Source organism: Crinia signifera, chromosome 8 (genome assembly GCF_055691185.1).
Source record: "Crinia signifera chromosome 8, ASM5569118v1, whole genome shotgun sequence".
In the NCBI taxonomy this organism is placed as follows: Eukaryota; Metazoa; Chordata; class Amphibia; order Anura; family Myobatrachidae; genus Crinia; species Crinia signifera.
Window position 1 is genome coordinate 106,659,290 of NC_139224.1, and position 17,962 is coordinate 106,677,251.

At 42.7% G+C, this 17,962-nt stretch overlaps 1 protein-coding gene across 2 annotated transcripts in view; it reads right to left on the reverse strand.

Moving 5' to 3' along the window:
* The window catches only part of LOC146026336 (glyoxal reductase-like), a 134,450-nt gene that overhangs the window by 96,576 nt on the left and 19,912 nt on the right, over nucleotides 1–17,962 (reverse strand). For both annotated transcript variants that reach the window (XM_083156928.1, XM_083156929.1), the window contains exon 3: nucleotides 13,946–14,194. In XM_083156928.1, coding sequence (XP_083013054.1) covers nucleotides 13,946–14,194 — 249 coding nt within the window. The remainder of the gene's footprint in view (nucleotides 1–13,945; nucleotides 14,195–17,962) is intronic.

Genomic DNA, 17,962 nt, shown 5'->3' on the forward strand with positions numbered 1-17,962 from the left:
CATTTTCTGCTTTTAAATGTAAAACTAATGGCTTGTCACTAGAGTCAAACAAATAAAGCAATCCAGCTAATGCTGATTTCAAGTCAATGTTTGTGTAGGTCCGCAGTGACTATAAGAGCCCTGCACAGCTGTTAGGTCCGTAGTTTGTAACGTCATTCATGAGGATTTGTCAGTGAATTAGTCTGTCCAACAATGTCAATTGCACTGCTAAGTGAGGTAGGAAGGGCACATAGATAGATAGATAGATAGATAGATTTATCTATCCAAACCTAAATTATATACATCAGTATCAACTCAACAGCTACATATCGTTTACAGCACTGTAAACAGTTATTGATGGGATGTAAACTACAGAGACACAAACTGTGGTTTCTTCTACATTTATTATTAAAAATACAATTTTACAATATAGATCTTTATGCAACAGGTTATTACAGAAAATACAAAAGACGTCCTTCTTTTTAAGTCTATGTTTAAACACTCACGCATATACATGCACTTTACACAACTTTAATGGCAGAGTCTGATCATTTGCCAGAATCAAGCAGCGCCCTAACAAAACCCCATCCCCCTCTAGCCTCTTTCATGAAGGTCATTTAAATTCCACAAAGGACAAATTCCTCACAAGTTCTTGAAGAAGCTTGGGAAGTGCAGGAGCAGTTGGCGGGGTCAGCTTGGAGTGGTTTCATTGTTTCTGCTGACGCACTCTTAAAGGTTGTTGGATACCCAGGACGGGAGCGCCTTTGTGAAAAAAAACCTGCTTCATTTTTAAGTAAAATCTTGTCTTGAAAAGGTTCCCAGAATGTACTTTTAAAGAGATATACCACAGATCACGGCACATCTGAAGCAGCACACAATACACTTTGCAGGTGTGATTTAGTCATGGGATTAGCACACACTTTCATACTTGAGTGGACACAAAATCCAAGACAAATGAGATAAAAAGAGACAAATAGCATGAATAAATTTCCCCCAACTTCCTAATGTAAGAGTTGAGAGGTTCGCATACAGAGCACGTCCCTGCCATGCAAACATTCATATTCTTCACATCATCATATCCTGGTTCAAACGACGAATGAGGGGTTTTCAACGTCTACCCGCAAAATCTGAAGGTAACTATTCAATGCAGCTGTTTTCGTCCGGCTCTTCCGCCAATGCAGGTTCAACTTTGTTTAAAGTCTAAAGGCCACCATAGAAGATGCAATTTGGGCACGATTTCACCCGATTTGGATGAATCGGGCTGTGAAATCGGCCTAAATCGTACATGTAGACATCCCGTCTGACCCGATGCATGGTCCCGTGCACAACGAATCGGAGTCAGGAGGTTGGACCGGATGCACATAAGATTTATGTGCAGTCCAGAGAAGGGCGGGAGACGGCAGCGATTTGGGGATGCCGGCAACCAGAGAGCCGGGTGGAGGGAGTAGGGGAGGGAGGAAGACGCCGGTGAGGGGAGCAAGGAGCCAGGCAGGGTAAGCTGGGCAGTAGGCGCACACAAAAAAAAGTACATACAAATGAATGGGATGCCACTGATTGCCTGAGACGTCTCTTTTGCTCTCAAAGGTCTCAGCCAAATCATTAACTCCCTGGTCCCCTCACCCCCCCCCCACGCTCCCTCTGCTCGGTTTTCTGATTGCCTGCATCCCCTGCCCGCTGAAGTCCCCCGCTCCCTGGTCCCCTCGCCAGCATTTCCCCCCCCCCCCTGCTCCCTCCGCCTGCAGTTTTCCGGGAGTTGCATGTGATAAATCGCATTCGATTTATCACATGCAAAACTTGGCACATAAAGTGCCTATTCATGCATGACCTCCGGGGAGCTGCCGGGACAATCAGGTGCAACTTGTCCTTAGGACAAGCCTGTACCTGCTTCTGTGGAAAATAGCTGAAAACAGCCATGCTTTCAACTAAAAAACTTGGATCGTTGGAAAATTCGACATGGATTGAATACTCTTACAAGATGGTGACACCTCTGCTTTCTGATAGTTCAGTGTGCACAAACTTTATTAATATAAAATGATTTTATCAAATGTCTGCCAGGCTCGGTGTGCTAATGTGTATATGAAACAAAAATGAAACATAAAATCTGAAAACTAAAGTCTGGTAGGATACGAAGATATTCATTTTCCCCTTCCAGAATAGTTCAGCGATGTTACTAGTTTTGTCAGGAGGTTAAAATATCCGCCAACAACATGAAACTTAGGCAAGGCAGTAGTTATCCTTAATTATACCAGAAGGCCAAGACAGTGTCACCACTTTATACAACTGCAAATACCGCAATTAAAATTACAAATGAAGCAGTCAGGTTGACCTGTAATTTTATAAACCAGAAATTCACCTCAATTTCTTTCTCAGATCGGCCAAATTTCGCCCTCTTTTATATGCAGGCATTATTTTGTTGTTTTTAAGGTCCTTATCTGTGGAAATTATAGGCCACAAAATTTTAACCTGTTTAGTAATGCTATCACTACTAGAATGTAAATTTGAAGAGCGTATGGCCAACCACCGCTCGGCCATTATATAGGCATTAATTACAAGCAATAGCGATCAACCTGTGGCTCGCCATTTGTGTACAGAGGGGCCACAGTATTGCTAGTATCAGATTCCAATTCGATCATGTACCAATGCCTATTATGGGTGGAAATAGGGGTAGGATGTGATCACTTCTACAGGCAGAAGCAAGGTGGATTTTACTGCTAGATACAATCTCACCTAAGGGCTTTAATGAGCAGCATGGTTTGTACCATTTTCTCTGAAAATATAAATATTGTAAAAACATTTTAGGTCCCCAGGTTAAAATCAGCCACTAATATCTTTCATTGTAATAATATCTTTACTGTAATAATATCTATGAATATTGTATGTGAAATTGCATAGGTGTGTACGCTGTCCCCACTCCATCTGTACGATCGATAAACTGGCAAAAACGGTCTTGTCCGTCCATACTCGGTCGGTCGAAGGTTCAATGCTGTTTAATATTCATCCGACTGGACGGGCCCTTATCGGAACAAAAGTGCAGTGTGTACGCACATTCAATCGATATGCTGCCCATTTTTGTGATTATACTCCCAAAGCTGGAACGGCCATGTGGGCGTTGACTAGCTGCATGATCTCTCCTACAGCACAGTATGTAGCCAGCCGGCAGGGTGACTAGGGACAGACATACGGCAAATAGCAGGGGTGCACGTCTAGATGTAGTCAGCCGGCAGGGTGACTAGGGACAGACATATGGCAAATAGCAGGGGTGCACGTCTAGATGTAGTCAGCCGGCAGGGTGACTAGGGACAGACATATGGCAAATAGCAGGGGTGCATGTCTAGATGTAGTCAGCCGGCAGGGTGACTAGGGACAGACACACGGAAACTAGCTGGGGTGCGCGTCTAGATGTAGTCAGCCAGCAGAGTGACTAGGGACAGACATACTGCAAATAGCAGGGGTCCGCGTCTAGATGTAGTCAGCCTGCTGACTGTTTGGATAGGATAAGATCGGACGTCGCAAGTAAAATTGTATAGGTGTGTACGATCGAACGCCCGTAAGAAAACAGGGATTGTATAGATGTGTACCCAGCTTTAGTCATATACTTTTTAACCTTACTTTCACTTTTAAAGTATGTGTTTGTATGTCACATAATTGTATATGGCTAATTGTGGCCTTTTAAATGACTTACAACAAGTCTCTTATCATGTTTCCACAGATTGTTTATTGCAGCATGGCAACCGGTTCCAGCGGTATCCAGAACAAGGCTTGGCCTCCAGGAACCAGCCGCAGCACGCGGCAGAACGTGATGACGTCAGAATGTGTCGCCCGGTGAGAATCCGGAAGGGCGCACCTGACTGCGTCACTGATGACGCAACGCATCAGTGGTTACTGGGAGAGGATGCCTGTGATGGGAGACCGCAAGTGAGTATCCTTAAGTGAGTGGTGCAATGTGATAGGGTGGGTTTTCTTTTACTATATTTGTTTTGCACATTGTATCACTGGTCCCTGAGGACAGGCATGTAGCCAAAAACATGTTAGAGCACAGTTGCTTGCAATAAATGTTGCACATTTTTCACCAAGAAATCCATGAGTGCCGCCTTATTGCCCCTAAAATATATATATTATTATCATTTTATTTATAAGGCGCCAAAAGTGTTTCGCAGCGCCGTACAAAGGAACAGTACAGGGAGACGAAACTTGGCATTACATTGAATAAATAACAAAAATAGAGTACAAATAAAGAGTGCCACAGTTCAATCCACATTACAGCTTAAATATAAGTAGTGAGGACTCAATTAATGTACTACTAGAGGCTTGTGGCCATTGATGGAGATGAGTGTTTGAGTATAGGAGAGCTGTGAGCGAAATGTGAAGAGAAGAGGGCTTTGACAACAGGAGGGAAGAGGGCCCTGCTCAGAGGAGCTTACAATCTAGTAGGAAGGGGAGACAGACAGATTACAAGAGGTGCAAGCAAGTGGGTAGTGCCTAGATAGTAGGATGTAAACAGGCAAGGGGTCGGAGAACCAGCTAGTTTATGCAGGACTAGTTTATGCAGTGGAGTTATTTTAAAACGGTAAATTCACTCTGGACCCTTCAGACTGCACATATTACCATTTTGAAACGGTAAAAAAACGGCAATATACTGGTTAATATGTGCGGTCTGAAAGGGGCATAAGTAAACTACTGTAGTTTTGCTGCTTTCAGTTATATTTGTGTGACTAGAAAGCTGATTTTTAAGGAAAAAAGATGCTTGGTCCGGCCAAGATGCCTGGGCCCTGTTTGGCATAACTGAAGCCACAGTGTGTTAGGAAACCTCTGTAAGATATATTTTTATTTAAAATACTACACAGTATGGATAATAGAGATGTGTGTGATGAATCGTACTGCACAATATGATACAATTTAGGTGTGACAGTCCTATAAACTTACACCCTGCGGTCTTCGCTAATCTTTCTTTTACCATGTCACTTCAAAGTGTCAAATGCTGCCTGCCGGGGATTTTAGTGGACTCTTTTTCTAAAATAATTATCTACAACAAAATACTAATTACATGTTGTATAATCGCAGAGGACTGGGATGATAGGTTTTTGTTGATAATGAGCCGGTACTTTGTAGCTGGAGATTGACTTTGATAAGTCTTTAAATCCTATTTTTCTTTTGAAATGACATAAGCACAATATCCAAAGCATAACAGAGGGTGCAGTGCCCCAGGCACATGTCCATAATCATTTTATTACATTACTGACTTACTACAGATTTGGGAGAATGGCATAGTCATGGTATGAGAACAATTTTACTATGAGAAATTCTGTTCACATTAAACTTTACAGCTGTTATTAATAGTTAACATCAGAAACCGAGGCGTAATGAGGTAGATTGAGTTGATTTTTTCTACAATGCAGCTGTGTTTAACTTTGTATCCTGTATCAGACAGCAGGGGCGGTTTGAGATGGAAAAGTGGCCCAATAAAATTATGGTAGCAGCACTAATGGGAGTGGGGTTTGCTGAGAGGGATGGGGTCTAATAAGGGAGGGGATCTCTCTTCATGGATCTCTTCATAGCAACCAGATTTTCTAGAACAGGGGTCCTCAAATTATGTTGCTCTGGGACCCCATCAGACAATAAAAATAATTACAGGACCCCAGAAAGTAACTGTAGAAGGTCATCACATCACATGTGTGGTCAGCAGGCAGCACATACATGGCAGCATTGTGGAGGCACAACATGATGTGAGGAGTCTGACATAATAGACAATTTATGACATATATACAATATCAATAGCGCTCTTTATTCCTGACCACTATTAAACACCATTATAAGAGCAGCTGAATTAGGTTAGCGCAGAACCATACAAACCCCACAATAGAAGACAATTCAACAGATTTTTCAGACTCGCGACCCCATGCTGAGAAGGTTGGGACCCACTTTGGGGTCAGGACCCATAGTTTGAGAACCGCTGTTCTAGAAGGTGCTAAATAAATGAGAAGTAGTATATGAACATCACATCTGGAATAGATACTCCCATCTTAGTAAATTTACCCCTTAGTGTCTACAAACGCTCCAATCACGCTCTGTGTGTATTTATACCCCACCATTGGTTGCGCCACTGAAAAAAATAAAACACATTGGGGTAAATTTACTAAGATGTGTATTCTACTTCACACGTGATGTTGCTATGGGCAACCAATCAGAATCTACTTCTTATTTATTTAGCACCCTCTAGAAGATAGTAGACAGGATCTGATTGGTTGCCCATAGCAACATCACGTGTGAAGTAGAATACACATCTTAGTAAATTTCCCATTTGGCCTCAATAAGAATGGGTATGCAGTCATTAGATCTACAGTGTCTAAGTCGACAGTCAAAAGGTCGACCAATATTGATCGACATGGTCAAAAGGTCAGCATTCAGAATGTTGACATGGTCAAAAGGTCAACATAGAAAAGGTCTACATGAAAAAGGTCAACTTTTTTTTTGACATGTGTCAACAGGCGGTATATCATATCCTACCATCCAGTACGGCATGGTGGGAGAATATAATAGTGTGCCTGAAGCATGGCGAGCATAGTGAGCCATGCGAGGGGACGCGGTACACTTCGATGGTGTCCATACCGACCTATGTCAATATAGACGGCAAAAATAAAAACTCATGTCGACCTTTTGAATGTGGACCTTTTGACCATGTCAACCCTATGACTCTAAAAAGCACCCGCGATGTGCCGCTGATGGGTCCGATCCGATAGATTGAACCTGCATCCGATAGACTGACCAACCCCCCCCCCCCCCAGAAGAAAAGGTAAATCCACCCCTGCACCTTTGTAATGAGACACCTTTCAATAGGTCATCACTTATATTAATTTGCACTGACAAGGGTTAAGCTGCCCATACACGCTGCTTTGTGAGCGTGCTTTCCGTGCTGTACTAGCACGGATCACATTGCATTGCCTGTGCATCCGTTGTGCATGCAATGCGATGCAATGTGATGAAACCTAAGTACAGAAAGTATGTGCAAGCACATACTTTTTGTACTGTGCGATGAGGTGCCGCGGGAGCGCGCACCTCAAAGCACACATCGGCTCAGCACTCATAGCAGCGTGTATGGGCTGCTTTAGGACTGCTTTCTAATTACTGATAGATTTCAGCTGGTGTCTTGGCTTTCCATGCCTTTTTTGCCCCGCCCTTTCATGTGTTCAATACTTTTTCCCTTTGTAATTTCACTTTATTACACATAACTTAATTTATGGACATCTATGGTTTAATTTCTTTGCATTTGGGGATTGAATGGGTGGTTGCTGATATTTGGTGAAAATGTCATTACAATAGCCCAATTACAAATATATTTGAATTAAAAAAATGGATAGTACTGTTTAAATATACCCATATTATAGTGTCCCTGTAGTACTACATGTGAGACATCAAGTATTCTGATTGGGATTTGCAGATGGAATCTCATCAATGTTATAAAACACAGTACTTACAGCACAGCTACCAGTGAGATGTTACTATGATTAAATGATGAACATTTGCCAATAAACTCTCCAGCACCCTGTAGCACTCGTGTGTCTGCATTATAGACTAGTCAGAGTTGCAGACTTCAGCATATCCAACCATTTGCAAAGAAAAAACACATGTATTTTATTTAGAAAGTCACTTAACTGTTGAGTGCTTTCATATTTATCTGGTCTAGAAAGCCAGTTTTCAGTAGAAAGCCAGTTTTCAGTAGAAAGCCAGTTTTCAGTAGAAAAACCCTGATTTCCTCTCAAGAGAGCCATGATGAAAGGGCCACACATAATTACATAATGTAATGGCTATTTTAAGACATGCAGACAAACATTATAATTACCCAGACGGCTTTGTAGAATTCTTTCTTGGAAGTTTATTTTTATTGGCTTTAAGCTTTTTGTTATGGATAATCCTAAACGTGTTTAGGGTGTTGTATTTAAAGCAAGGTGCAAAGGAAATGTTTCTAACAGAAAATGTAAGTCTTCTGTTAACCTCTGCTTCACGGGTCATAATTACTGGATCAGGATCTTTACACCCTAATGTCTACTTACTGTCCCCAGAAGATGCCTCCTAAAACTGGATGTGTAGAGGTGTAATGTGCGTGAGAGCAAAAGTACCAAATCCTTTCCTTACTATTTATTCTCCCCTCCGTGAGAGTTTCCTGAGGGAAAAATAATACTGAATAGTAAGTTGGGCAAAATGCTTCATAATTACTCCCGGTTCTTGTTTCCTAGCACGGCGTCCACGATTTTCAATCTTATGCATTGTATCGCATCGCATGCCATATAGCTGCATGTGATGCGATTTTAAATTGTATAAGCACCCTAATGGGTATTTTCACGAATGCACCACCACGCCACCCCCACTATAACCGCCAACCCGAAGCATGGCGAGCGCAGCGAGCCCTTTGAGGGGCGGCAGTACGCGTCCTCCGACCCTTTCATACCCCTAGTATCCACGTCGGCGTGGAGTTGATTTTATATAGTGTGGCGAGCGCAGCGAGCCACTGAGCCCGAAGCGTGGCGAGCCCCGCGAGGGGACGCGTATTACTTTACATGTATTCCGCGGCCGCTCGCCACGCTTCGGGGTCCGTGGCTCGCTACGCTCGCCACACTATCTACAATCAACTCCACACCGACGTGGATGGTGGGGGTATGAAAAGGTTGGATGACGCGTACCGCTGCCCCTCGCGGGCTCGCTGCGCTTGCCACGCTTCGGATTGCCGCTGATAGTGGGGGTGCCGTGGGGGTGCTTTTAACATTGTAAGCACCCATTACGGTGACTATACAATTAATAATCTTATAGGGGGGCCATTTAACATTGAAAACACCCATTAGGGTGCTTATACTTTAAAATCGTATCCCATCGCATTGTATGCCATTGTATGCCATATACAATGGTATACGATTTTAAATTGTAAAACATCAGGTACCATCGAAACGCATCGCATACCATTGTAAAGCTTATGATATACGATGCGATGGGTGCCGTGCTAGGAAACATGTACCTTACTCCCTATATATACACATGTCATTACAACCCATCACGCCCATTTCGCTAGGAAGTGGGTGATCCAGAGACTGTGCAGAAATTCTGGGAGAGTAGGAGAAGGAAACGTCATATGAAAAGATTACTTGCAAACTGCTATAGCACCACTTCATTGTAAATAAAATTAGTTTTGCTAAAGAAACTCGCATCTAAAAATAATTATGGGCAAAAAAAAAAGTGGCACTTTTGTGTGTTTGAAGATTTTCTTTGTATTTAATAGTTTTATTTGCCTCCTCTCCCAAAATATATGGGTGACTCAAACATTTCAGGGAGTTATTCTGCATTCAAAGGAGAATAGATCATCCTCCCAGGATCCCACTGGCTTCCCCAGTAAAGTGAGTGATCTGGAAGTTTGAGAACGCAATTTTTGGCAAATTGCATCATTGTGGCTGTGTACCCGCTGCACCATGGCATAAATCTAAGCATTTGCTGTGGTTCTACAATGAAGTAATTTGTCGTGCCCCACCCCTGCAAGGCCACCCACAGTGGATTACTGAAATGATGGATTGCTTAGGAAGAGTGAAAAGGGATTCTTATTACAAATAAAGAAAAATCTGCGAGAATGTGAAGACAAAATGGCTGTGACCCACTGCAAAGCAAGGAACATGCCTAGGGCCGAGCTCTGTGGCGTAACTACCGTGGGTAGAAGGGCTGCAGCTGTTATGGGGCATGGGCTGTCTGCAGGGCCTGCCGATCCCCTCTACCCAATCAGACATGGATTGGGGAACAAGGGAAAACAAACTTACAACCCTGACAAAGCCCAGCGTGATTGCCTTGTGAAGTATGTTGGCCATGCCCCCTCTGCTGATGGACCCTGGAAGCAAACACCCAACAGCAAGCAGTTACTGCTCTAGCTCCCACTCCCCTAAGCCACTGTATTGGCAAGAGCTTGGCCAGCGGCTGCTATAAAGGAGCACCTGTCAATGCAAAACAGCCAATGGGAATCAAGCTAAGATGTGGGAGATCACATACATGTAAGCCGTAAATAAAACAGCACCTTTGGACAAGGATCCATACATAGGTGATGGAGGAGGACATAACCAAAATATGTGGGATGTATAACATGCGCGCAACCATTGCTTCTCATTTCTATTTGGGCAAAACACTACTCGCACGTGACTTTACTGACAAGGCCTCGACATTGGTCACGTTGTCGCATGCTGTTCCCACCCACTCAGAATGATCAAGTGACTAACTCTGCAGCTACATTAAAGACTGGGACTGGAGTTGGGCTGTGCAAAGCTGAGGGACTGAGCCTTCAGTGTTGGCCAACATATTGTGGGGGCCAATATGATTTATTCATGTGGGGACAAATGAGTTGTTGTTTTTTTATGTCTCAGTGGCAATGAGGAATGGGGGTAATTTCGAAATTAAGGGGCCCACAAAAATCCAGGACAATGTTTTTCATCTGTCCATTTGAATTGGGGGTACTATTGTGTGACCACACCCCTTCCCAGGAAGAGCACATCCCTTTTTCGCTTGATTTGAATATGGGGAGTAGGGGGGCACAAATGCTCATGCTGTCATAGGTCAACAAAATGAAGACTGCTATGGGTGAGGATCTGTACTGCTGGGTGATGGGTGCTTTGCTGGTAGAGTGGTGCTGGGTCAGAGGAAGAACTGTTTCACAGGATGGTAACCACTTGCTAATTATAGAACATTAATGGATTGAACAAATAATCTTATTTAAAATATTGCAGCATACATCAAAATGACTATATAGAAAATTCCCCAAGGAGATAGATCATATGATAATCTACAGTCTATTATTTCAAAGACTTAAATTATCCAGAAATTAAAATGCATATATTAGCCTGCAATTAATTCCACACCTACTATATTTCTGAATGTAATAAAGGAGACCTGCTCTTCTATACATCTGCCCCAGGTTGGATTTAACAGCTCCTCCAGACAAATCCAAATGCTGTCTCTATTTTTCATTCAAATACTGATTAATTGGAGAACATCCAACAGGTGAATGAGCAGTCTGTGCAAGTTACATATTCTCTACTGTGCACGACTGTTGTAAATCCTGATTAGCCATGGGGGCTGGCTATCAACTGTAGGAGAGTATACGCTGTATTATCGAGGCTTCAGCCAACTGAGCCTTCATTGACCCAGGTGGTGTGTTCCTATATGCAAGAGTCTCTAGTGCCAGGGTTGCATGTAAAGCAGCAGGTCAGGGGGTACCTTCACTAACGCGTGTCACTCATTGCAGGGAGTTTTATGAAAAAAAGCAATCTTTTTTTTCTAATTAAATATTTTGCTAATCATAAATAATACTTCAATGTAACTCCTCTACCAACACTACATTATCTTGTTAGTCACTGTGAGATGAGTATGGATTCAACCATACAGTGGGTGGGATGCATCAAATATCACATTTTTCATGTGATGCACCCTGACCCTCACCCCATGCATATCAGTGTTTATTATCACTGTGCGCATGGAGAACATCCCACTAGAGCTATCCTCTGCGGTCCTAGGACTTCCAAGTTAAGGACCTGGAGTCCTATCTTCCCACGCCTCTAGTGAGGCATGTGCCACGGGGGCAGGGAGGGATCCACTTGGACACCTCTCAGAACAGCAGTGCAGAAAAAGCCCATGGTACATGGAGAATATGTGATTGGAAGGAGACTACCATCTAAACTGAGTTCACATAAATAATACATATTGATGGAAATATGGAAAGAAACATACAGTAGAGGATTTGTACAAAGTGGTGAATACACTTGCATGTAAATGATGGTCTGCCTTTCCCAGACGCCAATCAGTAGACGTTTCTCCACCAATTCAAAAAACACCAAAGACAAGGCAGAAATGGTCAGTATATATTGGATGATAAAAACCAAAGGGGATATCACCCCCTGCAACTGACCTCTCTGCCGTGCCCTATGGGCATATAAAGGTATCTTTAATACGGTATCCAGCCTCTTATTCCAATTGGATCAGAGCTCACCTTATATCAGTGCCCTATGGTCCTTAAAAGGTTTCTTTCACAGCAGTGGATGTCCCAATCATCAACGATTAAGGTGAATGAAAAAAGGCACTTTTATTGGGTCACAACGGATTGACAGTACAATAAAAACCGATAAAAACTTTAAAATAAAAGCTAAAAAAGCCAAGCACTACTGGGGTCCAAAGGAAACAGCGTCCTTGCCACCTCTGCCTCACCCGGGTTAGGGAAGAGAGTGGGTGTCTGCGGGATGTTGAAAAAATAGACACTGGATCCTGGATATTGGTCCTCCTACCAACGCGTTTCGGGCTTAACTTGTAGCCCTTTTTCAAGGTATGGAGGAGAAGGAGACAGAGCAGGTATATATACCTGCTCTGATTAGCATAAAACCTGTAACATATAAAAAACCTGGACCGGACTTTCACCAGCACTTCTATTCTAATACAATAAGACAGTGCTATTTCTAACACCAAATCACTACAGTAATACAAGAAAATACAACACATGTATATACAGGCTTAAATCAGCGGGGGAAATATACAGTAGAGGATGAATATATTAATATGCGGTCATTAGATCGACAGTCAAAAGGTTGACCCCTATTGATCAACAGTCAGAAGGTCGACACATGAAAAGGTCGACATGGTCAAAGGGTTGATATGAGAAAAAGGTTCGACATGGAAAAAGGTCCACAAGAATATTTCATGATTTTTTTTAAAACCGCCACCATACACGAATACTGTGTCCATGTCGGGGATACTCCCCCACTTCCTATAATGGAGCAGATGGAAATTGACTGACTATTAGTCAGGCCCTTTCATGTTGGTTGGGAGGCATAGGATAGGTTTGGCTGTAGAAATCATTAGTTTAACCCAGGGGTCAGGGAACTTTTTTACCTTTTACCCCAAAATATATTTAGATAAGCCGACTTTACCCCTTGATTTGAAATAAAGTAAATCATATAATTGTAATACACACTGTATCCCCAGAAATTGATGATATATCTTGCTAGTACGGTACACAGCCTGGAAGCCATTGATGATGATGATTACCATGTACAGTATGGCTGTGTGTGGTACAACATTTGTACCACACACAGCCATACATGGTAAGCATCATCATCAATGGCTGCCAGGCTGTGTGTGGTATAGCCATTGATAATGTGACGTCCAGGCAATTATTAGTGTCAGTATTTCGAGATGATATAGGCCCTTGTTCTGATTGAGTCGGATGGCTCCGAATGCGGGCGGACGGACGACAGTATGCAAGGAGATGAAATTCCTGGGGGTGATGGACGGTCGCGCTGCTGAGACACAGCCCTGCATGCATATAAAATTCATATGCATGCCCAGCTGTGTCTCGGCAGTGCCAATGTCCATTACCCCTATTCGGGGTAATTTACCCCTTTTCCCTGACCACTGGATTAACCCAAGTGCCAAAATGAATAGTTTACACATGTCATTTAGTTGTGGGAAAACTATAAAGAAACTTCCCAATGCTTTTCCTCTGATCTTAATATGCAAGGGCTCGAGGAGGTGCTTATATATTTCCTACGTGAAAATGTTACTGAGGGGTATACTGTAGGTAGTTTGCTTAGCTTCAAATAACTGATAACAGAAAATATAAGCCAATATACTGCCAAGGTAAAGCAACTTTTGCATATACAATTATGAATGCTATTAGCAGCTCTTCTATAAAAGATAACGTGTGTTAGGTTTAATGGTTCTTTAACGTCTATAAGTGGTATATAATGAGCTCATTTTTACAGCTGACAAATATGCTAAGCAATTTTACATGCTTGCAGATGTTAAGACAAACAGACTAATTACTGTACTGTGCTTGAAAACACAATATAATAATTAGTCTGTTTGGCTTAACATCTACAAACATGTAAAATTGCTTAGTAAACAAAGACATTTATGATTTACTATATGACATCAAAAGCAACCACATTATTTTCCGTACCTAGATACTCCAATCCGAGCCGTTTACATGAATCTAGACAAGCTTGCGTGGCTTTTTCATATCCGTAGTCCCCTGGCCATAGCTTGGTGGTGATCCATAACTCTTCCCTTCTCACTCCACTGTCAGATATTGCCTTTCCAACCAGTTCCTCATTGCCATACCGTTTGGCTGTGTCAATGTGTCGGATACCACAGTCTCTCAAAGCATAGAGCAGTGCATTGTGGGAATATCCTCCATGATGAGACATCCCTAAAGGTTAGACACAATTATGATACAAAATGAAATAGGCCTTTGCGTTTCATTCAGTTGGTCTATGGTGTACAGTACAGTAAATGTGTACGTTTGATTTAATTAGCTGGCTTTGGTAAGTTAGGCTATATACTGCACTTAATTAACAGTACTTCTGTAATCATACCCATATTCGCAATGATGATAACTCGTCCTCCTAATTCAATTAGCAGCAAAAACTTTCCTACCTCTAGGCTAATTAAATTGACCCCTTGGTTGGATATGCTTCAAAGACACTATCTGCATCTATGTAAACAGAACCAGCTAGGAAGTGCACACAACAGTAAACATATGAAACGCACTAAACAAATGTGGCATTTACTCTGGCAGTACACAAGTGAATTATGTAATTGAACTACTTTTATTCTCAGAGACAGGTTCTCAGCATCGAGAACTGGGCTCAGCTTGGTAAGATTCAAGAGCTGCTGCTGCTTCTCAGAGACTGGACATATAATACCCAGAGAGAAATGAATGAGAAGCATTCAGAGACGCTGCCAATGGGCACAGTCCTTTCTTGTGCGCTAATGACTCTGGCAGAACACTCAGGGCAGGAAACATTTCAATGTCAGCTTGTCAGGACAAAATGCTAAAACCCTACTCTAGGGATGGCAGCTCTGTCCCATTGTGCTAGTACCATACATCTCTTGCAAATATATGAAGGTGTCCTAGTAACAGGTGCAGGTTCTTCTAAGGAGATGGACGTATATGAAGAAGGTGTTTTGTAATAGCAATTACATATTTATTTTTAAAGGTCCAATTAAAAAAAAAATTGTATGGCGAAACAAGTATGTTTGTATCGAAGAGCTACACATTGTGGGTCTGATCCGCAATCTGCGTCGATGCTTAAACATAAAATGCGTCTGATAACCAGTAAACACATTTTGCCATCTATGCTGAGTTAGCCGCAAAAGTGGGATGGGCCCAACCCACATTACAGTAATTGGCCATAAAGTGCAGATAATTAGTAATCAAGTTGAATGGATCCTTTTAAATCAAACAAGATACAAATATAAAATATACAATATTTAAAAGTGGATACATAAACACATCCCTCTTCCCTTCCCGAATTCAGTAGGAAACATCCTTTACTTGATAAAACAAGTGCTCAGTACACTGTAATCCTGATATTAGATCTGTTATGCCCCCCCCCCCCCCCTCCCCCTAGTAGTAATTGCAGGGGAAAACAACTGAATTGCCCCCAGAGGGTCCTAAATAGTAAATTTGTTTACATCTAGCTCTGTACAAAAGATAAATAAAAAATGACCAAATATTCTGGATACACTTTATGAAGCCTGTATGAAATCACTGAATACAGGTAGCATAGTTTGCAAAATGCAGGGGGAGGGGGGGATTCAATTCAAAGCAGCCTCACTGATTATATTTATTATTGTTAACTATGGGGTTAGTTCAGTATGCCCCACTGTTCTCAACGATTTCCAGAGATCTGTGCATGCGCCGTGGCCGCAGTTTAAGCAGCAACAGGGGCAGCAACGATGCATACGGAGGCGGCTATTGAAAATTTTGTGGGAATTTTTCTGGACAACGCATACGTATCTGGACCGCTCAGGGAGGAGGGTAGTGGCGGCTGCTGTGACCCAAAACTTTGCCAGACTGCGCAGCCAGAGGGCAGCCGCTGCTGTGTAGCAAAGCGGGTACATCACTGGGAAGATCCGGGTGGCCTGCTGGGTACCTCCCCACAGTTTAGCACCGACAGATGTACTACAACTGAAGCTGAATTAGGCCCTGCAAGCGCTTACATACAAAGAAAATGTCGTCTTATGTGCTGTTATACAAGTTTATCTTCATAAGTGTTTCCTAGATCTTTTCATCCCAGAAACAAATGTGTTTATTTAGAGAGCAGAAACTGTTAATCACCTGATCAGTGTGATCCCCTAGATATCTGTCACAGAACCAAAATCAGAAAGCTACCACAGCGCAGTCATCCTGCAGCAAGCCATTAACTCTGCATTTTACAGCTTCCCATAAGGAATGTAAGAGAGCGCCTTTCTTGCATCTATTCCCACCAATTTTCATACCATTTCTCACCTCAGCCAAATTGTTCTCAGATGCTCGGTTCCCTGGGGTTGCCTCGGAAACGGGTGAAAAGAGGCGGCTTTCTTCCACTGAATCCCAGGGCAACCAAAGTGCTGGGGGAGCTTCTGACACAAATCAATTCCAGGGTCACTGAACGCATTTTAAGAACTATAATATGCCAGCCAGGGTGTGAAAGGGTGATATCTACTCACAAAGAGTGTCCCATACCAACTTCAAAGGCCCCTTCCTCTCTCTCCAGCCCCCTACCCCTTATATCATATTCCTACTCCAGAAACAGTTACTCCACAAACACTAAAGTACAATGTAACACACTGTAAAATATTAGCATTCAGGATGAACTGTATATGTTTTGTCTGACGTTCATTCAAAATATTTATACACATTAGTATATAAACAACCCTAACATTTTTTTTTCTAGTTTTAAAATGTTATTAACATAAGGGATAACTGTGGTGGCCATGTAATTTTATTGAGGTAGAAGGGGCAGGGGTAGTAGCAGTAATAGCATGAATACCCCTAAATAGCCCATTTTGTTAAATTTTTTATGAGGGCTTAACATGTGGGTATAATAGTGTCAACATTTGGTCACTCCATCACAGCTATTATACTGCTGTGGGTGTTTTTAATTAAATAATACATCCCTCATTTCAGCTTTCACCCCACCCCAGGCAGGCAAGCTGCAATGCCTGAAAAGACACTAGTTGGAGCATGCAAATGGGACTTTTCGCACCGCGCCTATTCGTTTGGTCCGTCTAAGCCACTATGCATGCCTAAACCAGACCTAAATGGTGCAATATGAGTGATTAAACCAGCCATTTGAAGATCTACCTTGATCTCCCGCCACTTTAGACAAGAGATTGGGCGCAATGAAACATTTGAATCCGGCCCAGAGAGTGCACACAGCACTAAATGACCTGTTAAGTACGGACACAAGTACTGCTGGATACACACCAGAACGATGCATATCGTGAGCGGGTCATAAGACGATCGTGCGATCCGCTCACGATCTGTGGAGCTCACGACCCACTAGAATGGTCGTTTACAGATCCTATCTGCTGCAGGTAGGATCTGAGAAATGATCTAACGACTCACGGGGCCGCGCATCGGATCAGGATCGGATTAGAAATGGCCCAAAACATGCCCAAATTACATACAACCAGTAGAGACTGTAACTAAGTTGGGTAGTTTTGGGCCAATTCGTCCTGGTGTGTACCCTACATTAGGGCTACACAATATTTATTTATTACATTCATTTACTTTTCCAGATTGCGCTTAACGGACATCTCTTTGTGAGCATATAGTAGAACTGATGTACTTCCTGTGTAACTGCCATGATTAAAAATGGTTAAAAATGGCCACACATCCAAAGATTATTATTCCAACCTACCAACTAGTTAAGTGCCAGGAAAAAAATATGGTAATGTATGCAAGCAAAAACCAATTGTACCGAAACAAGAAATAGTGGGATGCAGTTAAAATCCCGGCGGTCGGGATCCCGGCGGTCGGGATCCCGGCGTTCAGAATCCCGACGCCGGAATCCCGACCGCCGAAATCCCGACACTTTCTCCCTCCTGGGGTGTCCACGACACCCCTGGAGGGAGAATAAATTAGTGTGCCGAGCGCAGCGAGGCACCGGGCCCGCTGCAAGGCGAGCGCAGCGAGCCCGCAAGGGGG